General features: G+C 37.5%; 3 protein-coding genes across 3 annotated transcripts in view; all 3 read left to right on the forward strand.

Moving 5' to 3' along the window:
- Positions 1 to 1,938, forward strand: part of LOC101308072 — a 2,128-nt gene extending 190 nt beyond the window's left edge. Inside the window, exons 2-7 of the mRNA XM_004296248.1 lie at positions 383 to 471; positions 710 to 894; positions 1,025 to 1,111; positions 1,197 to 1,296; positions 1,414 to 1,621; positions 1,721 to 1,938. Of these exons, the coding sequence (XP_004296296.1) occupies positions 383 to 471; positions 710 to 894; positions 1,025 to 1,111; positions 1,197 to 1,296; positions 1,414 to 1,621; positions 1,721 to 1,938 (887 nt within the window). The remainder of the gene's footprint in view (positions 1 to 382; positions 472 to 709; positions 895 to 1,024; positions 1,112 to 1,196; positions 1,297 to 1,413; positions 1,622 to 1,720) is intronic.
- A 935-nt stretch (positions 1,939 to 2,873) lies between these two features.
- On the forward strand, positions 2,874 to 7,116 carry LOC101308366 (pentatricopeptide repeat-containing protein At1g63130, mitochondrial-like). The gene is made up of 3 exons (XM_004296249.1): positions 2,874 to 3,170; positions 3,330 to 3,846; positions 5,594 to 7,116. Exons 1-3 carry the CDS (start codon positions 2,874 to 2,876, stop codon positions 6,871 to 6,873), a joined length of 2,094 nt encoding a protein of 697 aa, XP_004296297.1. The 3' UTR covers positions 6,874 to 7,116.
- LOC101308661 (pentatricopeptide repeat-containing protein At1g12620-like) lies at positions 6,886 to 8,269 on the forward strand. The gene is made up of 6 exons (XM_004296250.1): positions 6,886 to 7,308; positions 7,462 to 7,524; positions 7,642 to 7,650; positions 7,756 to 7,776; positions 7,837 to 7,959; positions 8,183 to 8,269. Exons 1-6 carry the CDS (start codon positions 6,886 to 6,888, stop codon positions 8,267 to 8,269), a joined length of 726 nt encoding a protein of 241 aa, XP_004296298.1.
- Positions 8,270 to 8,571: the final 302 nt, after the last annotated feature.

The raw sequence follows: 8,571 nt of genomic DNA on the forward strand, positions 1-8,571 counted from the left end.
GTTATTAAAAAAAAGATATATGACCAAACTGATTATTGACCTAAAGTACAAGGGGGCAAACTGAATTTAATCCTTGAATCAATTGCAAATCAGTTCACGTACTATATTATTTTCAAAGCTCAGTAAAGTAGTTTATATTGTAGTTTATATTGTGAATCATATGTACAAATGAAGAGACATGATTATATATCTGAGAACTCATGGCTACTGCTAAGAGAGCATTAAATTTTTCTATGTTTTAGAATTCTCTAGCCAAAGAGAGTGGTGTTGCCGTGTTGGTGTGCACATTTAGCATGCAGTTGACGGCTAATAATAACAAAATAAACTCATTGTGGCACTTCAAAGAGTCTAATTTTTCTTTTTAAATTTCCCAATTGTGTAGATCACACTGGGTGCTTGAGAAAAGGAGGTGTCGATATGTCGGAAAGTGAATCCAAAGGAAATTGGTTTTGCAGCAAGAATTGTAAAAAGGTATCTCAAAGTCAAAGATGCTATCAATATTATGTTAGTTTACTTTTGGATTTAATTTCCTTTTGTCTCAGCTTTTGCAAGAAAAATTCCTGAAGCTCAAAGTTCTCAAAAAAAAAAATTCCTGAAGCTCAAGGGAAATTTAAGCCTAGGAACTGCTATGGGAAACTGCTTCTTGTCTATTCCTATTTTTTTTCCCTTCATGTTGATGGTGTGGGATATGACAGTTTCAAATTTTCAGATATCTTTGGGGCTCCACAAGCTTTTGGGGAAACAATTTTCCGTCGGTGTTGGGAAATTAACTTGGTCACTTCTGAAGTCCATGAAAAGCGAAACTGATAATGATGCCATTACGGAGAGTTTTAGCAGGCTTAGTATTGCCCTTGATGTAATGCATGAGAGATCTTGCAGAAGATATCATTTTCAGTAGAGGGTAAGAACTGCTTACCGTCATCTCACATCTTGCAGGCATCACTAGTTAAAATGCTGCTTTTTGGTATTCAGCATTTGTTTATTTATTAATTACTGTCTAATAACCAGTTCTGGAAATTTGCAGGTCAAATCTCAGTCGCTTGAACTTTCAAGGGTTCTATACCTCGCTATTGGAGAGAAATGATGAGCTAATCACTGCAGATACTGTAAGGTGAGCTTTATTCAGCTTGTTTTGAAATGGATGACCATTCTATACCTAGTATATTGTTTCTTAGTTGCTCTTTTGTTGTTCAAAGGATTCATGGAGAGAAGGTGACTGAAGTACCTCTTGTTGCTACCAGGTTTCAATATCGTCGACAAGGAATGTGTCGTGTGTTGATAAATTTACTTGAAAAGGTAATGTACGGAGTGTTCCTGCAGTTTGTTTCCACTCTTGGATCTGATACATACTTACATCCATAACTTCTTGATTACTCTATCGATTCTTATTATTGTCTCCAAATCTTTGTTTAGATGCTTATGGATTTAGGTGTGGAGAGATTGGTTTTGCCTGCTGTCCCCAGTGTGTTAAACACATGGACTACTGCATTTGGGTTTTCAAGAATGACAAAATCTGAGAGGCTGCAATTTCTGGATCATACGTTCCTGGACTTTCAAGATACAATAATGTGTCAAAAACTTCTAATGAAGATCTCTGCAGCCGAACCAAGCCTGTTAATAGGTATCTTATGTTCTTGAACTCTTTCCTCTTTCTCTTTGCCACATAGAACTATGATAAGATGTACAGTATCCATGCTAACTGTAACATGTGATTTTGCAGGAACAAAGCCTCAGATGTCTAGAAGTGCTGATATTGTCGATCTTGATGAGTCCAGTGCTGCCTCTGAAGTGTGTCAACCGGAACGAACAGAGGACAGCCAAACCGTATCCCAGGGACTTGAGTATGTCTCACTTCTTCCGACTATAAATTTAGATGGAAATGAACACAAGAACCCTCATGAAATGAACACAAAATTCACTAGTACTGTAGTAGAGTAGCTCAGATCGTGGTCAGACAGAATCGTTTCTGCATTCAGTTTGAAAATTAAGGCAGTTCGGATAAATTACTATATACTAAATAGAAACTGCAAAATCACGCTATAAAATACCCTGCCCCTTAGTTTTAGTTTACATTCCAACTTTTAAGTTACAAGCCTAATTTCGGCCATAACGTTCTTGTTCCACTACAGAAGTACTTCAGGCAAAAGGAGACCATGCATTGATAAGAGCTGTCCAGAGTTCAAGCAGTACAAGCGAAAGCGGATATCAAATTTAGGGCATCTCCAACAATGGCTGTCAAACCCAAACCCATACTCAAAACTCATAAAAATTCATCTCCAACAATTCAAACCCATACCCAATTATGGGTTCCTACTACACAGACGACCCAAAATGGGTCGAGTTGCAAGGAGGAAACCCAAAACTGCAGGCGCGGGACCCAGACGGCAGCAGAAGGCAGCAGGCTCACGTGAGAGACTAGGCAGCGGCAGGTGCTACGCGCGGCGTGGAGAACGCGCACTAAAGACAAAAAAACGGGCAGCCAGGAGCGCGCGTGATCTGGAGACGCGCCAATCAAGTGTGAAGGAGAGATGCACACCTGCGGCTGAACTCACGTGAGCTCTGTTCTGACCCTCCAACGGTCCAAAAACGCTCGGCCCAGATTGAATGATCATTCAAAATTAAAGGTCCAGAAAAAATAGGCCGAAAATATAATAATTTGAATGAAAAAAACTTGAAAAATAAGAAAAAAAGTTTTAAGAAAATATAGAAAATTATTTTGCCCGTTGGAACAGTATTTTGCACTAAAATGTCAATAAATACCATCCCCATTCTTCATAATTTTTCACTCCAAAACTTCTCTCCTCCTTCTACACTTTAATTTTCATAATTGCTCTTCATATAGCTAGTTTTCAAATCTTTTTTTTCCTTCAAAGATGTCCAACCCCAAACCTAGAGGAGAGGCTTGGAAAAACCCCGAAGATGTATCGTTGTGCATGGCGGTGGTCGCGGTTGGTGAAGATGGTGACAAAGCTACCAGTCAAGAGAAGAAAAATTTATGGGATCGTATATGGGAAGTGTATGAAGCTTGCAAGCCACCCAGTTCCGTTATTAGATCGGGAGGAGGGTGTGAAGCTCGTTGGAGAAAGATTAGGCCGGGTTGCACAAGGTGGCGTGAAGCTCTTACCAAAGCGGAGGCCGCTCACGCAAGTGGTGAAAATGCCACCGACTTGGTAATCATTTATTTGTTTATAACCGGTAGTATTTATTTGTTTATAACCCAATATAAGTAATTTGCTAATTAATATTAGTTTATTTTTATGACAATTACTATCTACTTGTTTATAATCACTAATACATGTCTATATATTATTTCTTGTATGAATATATAGGAAGTGCAAGCTAGGTCGATATATCGTACATTGTCTTTGGGGGAGGAGTTTAAATTTGCGCATTGTTGGTCAATATTAAAGGATACAGAAAAGTTTAGCAAACCTCCGTCTTTGGATGAGGAAATCTCTAGTGGTCCGTCACCTATTGACTTGTCCGGAGAAGATACACCTATTGAGGGAACCCCAAGCCCTTCAAATGTGCATGCACGCCCTCCAGGCCAAAAAGCTCAAAGGGCTGCTAAGAAAAAATGCAAGCAAGATGACACATCTCAACTCTTAGCTCAAATGAAAAGAATTGCGGACCAAGGAGATCGTGATCTCAAACACAGACTACAACTTAGGGAGGAGACTAGACTTGCACAAGAACGTGCGGATGATGCAGCCACAATGGCGGTGGATCCATCAAAATTTCCCGCCCCAATTAGGGCTTATTGGGAAAGGAAGCAAGCTATGGTTATTGAGAGGGAGGAACAAGCTTACAATGCCGGATTACACCAACCACTTGCTTCATCTGAAGGTGAAGATGACCATGTATTAATTGTACTTTGTTGCCTCTATTTTAATTTCATTTTAGTATTTTAATTTATGAAATGAATATGCTTTGACTTTCAATTATAATTAATGAGTAATTTATTGCTTTTGTTAATCTCAATTTTATTTATCAAATTGCAAACATTACAATAATACTAAACACACAAACAACAAATAAATAAAAGAAGCAAACATACAAACATAACACACCATGGCATATCGCCAATTATTGAAAGCAAACATACAAACACTTCACATGCATGATAAAAACAATACTAACACGAATCTTAAATTCAATCACGAGTATCGATTGTATGTAAAAATAGCAAGTAATTATTTTTTTAAAATAAAAAAATTAATTTAATTTTAACTAGGACAACATATTATATTAAATTATTATGTATGATTTATATAATTTATTTGTTGTTATATAAATTATTTAACCCTAAACATTATATATGAAATTTATTTATTTGTTGATGATCAAAACCCATACTCATACCCATACTCATACCCAAATTATATAAAATGATTAAAATTTGGGTATGAGTATGAGTTTTGATATAATGGTTGGAGATTAAATATGAGTTTGAATAGTAATGGGTTTGGGTAACTCAAAATATGGGTATGGGTTTGGGTATGACAACTATTGTTGGAGATGCCCTTAGCTGCCGTAGTTGTTTACAGTAGACATTTAGAAGAGAGGAAAGTTTGTGTGCCGTAGTTTCCTATAGCGGCCTGTATTCAATTTTCTGAAGTTAGCTCATAATTTTGAAGGGCCAAGTGTAAAAGATGTGTATTCCATACTTAAAGGGCTCCTTTTGTCAATGAAATGTTGGTAGATTCACTTCGGGTCTTCAGAGTTGGAACAAATATATCATTGAATGCAGGCCCGGACCTGAGATTTTAAGGCCTGATTCGAACTCTCAGAGTTGAGCCCCTAATTTTTTTTTCATATACAAAATAACATATAGCATCCAAAAATATTTAATTTATAATTAATAATATATGTTTATATAATTCAGTCAATTGCTTTTGGGCCCCTCATCACATGTGATTGCCCTTATTTTAGAATATTTGTCTTTAATTCATGTCAGATGTCTTCACTTTTCATTAAGTTTTAATTTACCTCTTTTCCATACTTGTCTGATTAATTGCACAATAAAAAACTATAATTTTTTTTTTCTGGACAACTATAAAAAATATTTTTAGGCCTCTTAGATTTATGAGCCCTGAGTCACAAGACTCTTCTGCCTCTATTCAAATCCGGGCCTGATTGAATGCAGTTAACCTGCCAAATCCCTAGACGTCTGATTCTTTAATTTAAAAAAAAAAAAGAATCTTTCTCAAAAAGAGTATGGACATAGAACATCTTTACTCTTTAATATACGACGTGTATTTACATATATATATATATAAACAGTTAAAATTATATAATACTGTAAAAATATGATTGTCAACAAATGAATTATAATTATTATTCCAACAAGAATTTCTTATGCGACAAGTAAAAGGCTAATTCAACAACGATGTTCATCCAAGGCTAACACTTATAACACGGCCTACAGTTAACAAAAGGCCTATAATTTGGGCGAACAAACACTTCCATCAGCAATCGAATCATCTTTTCTTTCTTTCAAGTTGTTGAATTGAGCGTGAAGAATTGGTGAAGATGATGTGCAAATCAGTTGTGCGTTTCTCTTGTTATTCTTATTGCAACAGCAATGGCACAGGAGGTATTCCATTTCTTCACTCTACCCTTATCGCTGCTTTGTTTCATTCTCAACCCACAAGCATATCTAGAGAAAACCATCGACCCTTGCCTAGAGTGAGTAATGTTGAGGATGCCCTGAAGGTGTTCGACGAAATGCTTCAGAGACGTCCTCTGCCGTCTGTTGTCCGTTTCACTCAGATATTGGCTCCTCTTGTCAAACTCAAGCACTATGCAACAGTCCTCTCTTTGAATTCACAAATGCTTCTCTCTGGAATCGCTTCTAATTCTTATACTCTTTCCATTGTCATCAACTGCTACTGTTGTTTGAACCGACTGGACTATGCCTTGTCTGTCTTGGCCCACTTCTTCAAATTGGGTCTTCAACCAGATGTTGCAACCTTCAACACTCTCATCCACGGCTTTGTTCTCCAAAATCGAGTGGCTGATGCAGCGCGACTTTTCAGCAAAATGGTGGTGGGAGGTCATTGCCAGCCGAATGTAGTTGCTTTCAACACACTAATCAAGGGCTTTTGCGCAATGAGAAACAACACTACGGCTATTCACTTACTGCGCAAGATGGAAGCAAATGGATGCCAGCCTGACAGAGTGACGTATAGCACCATCATAGACAGTCTCAGCAAGGATACACTGGTTGATGAAGCAAAGAACCTCTTCTCTGAAATGATTGGTAGAGGGATTGCTCCCAACGTTGTTACTTACACCTCATTGATTCAAGGAGTCTGCAATATTGGGAGGCGGAAAGAAGCTTGGAGGTTGTTGAATGAAATGGCGAGTCAAGGTATCTTTCCAAGTACTATCACCTTCAATATCCTGGTTGATGGCCTTTGTAAGGAAGGGAGGGTTGCGCAAGCCAAAATTATGGTTCAGATTATGATTCAAAGAGGAGTTGAGCCTGACACAATCACATACAGTTCCCTTATTTATGGTCACTGTTTGCGAGGAGAAATGGACGAGGCGAAACAAGTTTTTGATCTAATGGTTGCCAAGGGCTCCATGGTTAATGTTCATAGCTGTCGTATATTGATTAACGGATATTGCAAGCAGAAAAAGATTCATGAGGCAAAAGAAGTTTTCGACGAAATGCTTCTTAGAGGACTTGTTCCTGATACCGTTATTTATAGCACTCTAATTGATGGTTTTTATAAAGCGGGGAGACAACAAGAGGCAGAAAAGTTGTTCTCTGATATGCAAGCTTCTGACCAACTTCCAAGTATTCAAACTTATAATGTTATACTTGATGGCCTCTGTAACAACCAACAGCTTTCTAAGGCAATTTAATTGCTTAGAGAGATGGAAGGGAACAAGTTGAAAGCAGATATTGTAGCTTACAGTATTATCATTGAAGCTTTGTTCAAAGCTGGGAAAATTGACTCTGCAACAGACGTCTTCTCTGGTTTGTCATCGAAAGGAGTATTGCCTGATGTATGGACATACAGTATAATGATCAAGGGACTTTGTGATGGTGGCATCTTTGTTGAAGCAGAAAAGTTGTTTAGAGAAATGGAGCAAAAAGGCTGTTCTGCTGATGGCTGCACCTATAACACAATTATCCGAGGGTTTCTCAATAACAATGAGACATTGAGGGCTACAAGTCTTATTGAAGAAATGTGTGAGAGGGGTTTCTCTGGAGATGCATCAACTATGGAATTGATTTTTGATTTGTTGTTAAAGGATAAAGTTGATCCTGTATTATCAGCATGGCTTAAAGATTCAGTCCGAAGTTAAATGAATACTTGAAATTTGAAACTATGTCCAAAGTTAATATCAGTAGCGAATTATCCATAGTCCACTTTCTAACTGTTTGTTGCAGAGGATCTCTCCCACTGTATGTTTGCGTAATATATTGTTGTGGTTTTGTACTAACAGTTGTTTCACCATATTGAGAATGCCAACTATGAGGTTGCTGCATCAGAGCAGATTCAGGAGATTGTTTGAATCAGAACATGCATCAGTTATCCAATGTAGCTTGTTTCAGGACTACTAGGTTATCCTGGCTCTCTAATCTCTATGTATCTATTTTTTGTTGTTGTAGTGCATCATCTGCAGAATGGAATTGTATGTTATCGAAAGAATGGAACTGTATGATTAATGCTAATTAGCAATATGATAAGGCGTTAATCTGATGTTCAAATTTTGTTTGACGTTTGCGCTTTGCTTCAGATTGATGAGATAGATGAATTTGTATGTGTTGTAATATATCTGTAAGATATGCTGTGACTAATTGTAGCATAAAAATATTAGGGATGTATCCAGGCGGGCAAGGCAAACAAGGTTGCCACCCTTCCGGTTCATGCGGCGGGTGCTGAGAGATCTCAGTTTCTGATGTTAACTGGATTCAACCCAAGGTCAGTTCAAGCTGTAAAAGTACATTTTAGTTTTTGTCCTTCAGAAAAGCATTAAGAAGCAATATTTGTAATTTTGTTTTGTTTGGCTGCGTGGAACTTTGAAATGTTTAGGTTTAGTTATAGAGTAGCTGCAAATTTATTCTCTTAGAAGGTTGATGAGGTCGACATATTAATTCTGTGCAGCATAATCAGCATGCTGCAATCACAAAATTGCCATTTTAATTGATTTTTCTGGTTTACAGTGCTTTCATGCTTTGTGTTCATTTGTATCATCGTTGGGTGGAGTTTTAGAATACTTCCCTGATGTTAAAGACTGCCTCTTTGAATAAGATACTTCAAATACTGAGGTTTGTTATCTTGATTTACTAATTCGAACCAATGGTGAACTCAAAATAGGCGTTTGTGGAGCTACCATACAACCAGTGGGGCCTGCCAGAGAAATATTGAAATTAATTTGCTCACTAACATTCTTTTGTGCCCCCACTGTTATGACTTACGAATGCTAACTAGATGATGAGTTAGCCATTATCTTCTATTTCTGATGGAACTAGATGATAACTAGCATTCTCTTTCTCTTCTGTTTATTGTATTTGGGCTTTAGTCTTTTTGACTGGGCTTTGAGACTCTGTCC

Source organism: Fragaria vesca, linkage group LG3, assembly GCF_000184155.1.
Source record: "Fragaria vesca subsp. vesca linkage group LG3, FraVesHawaii_1.0, whole genome shotgun sequence".
NCBI lineage: Eukaryota > Viridiplantae > Streptophyta > Magnoliopsida > Rosales > Rosaceae > Fragaria > Fragaria vesca.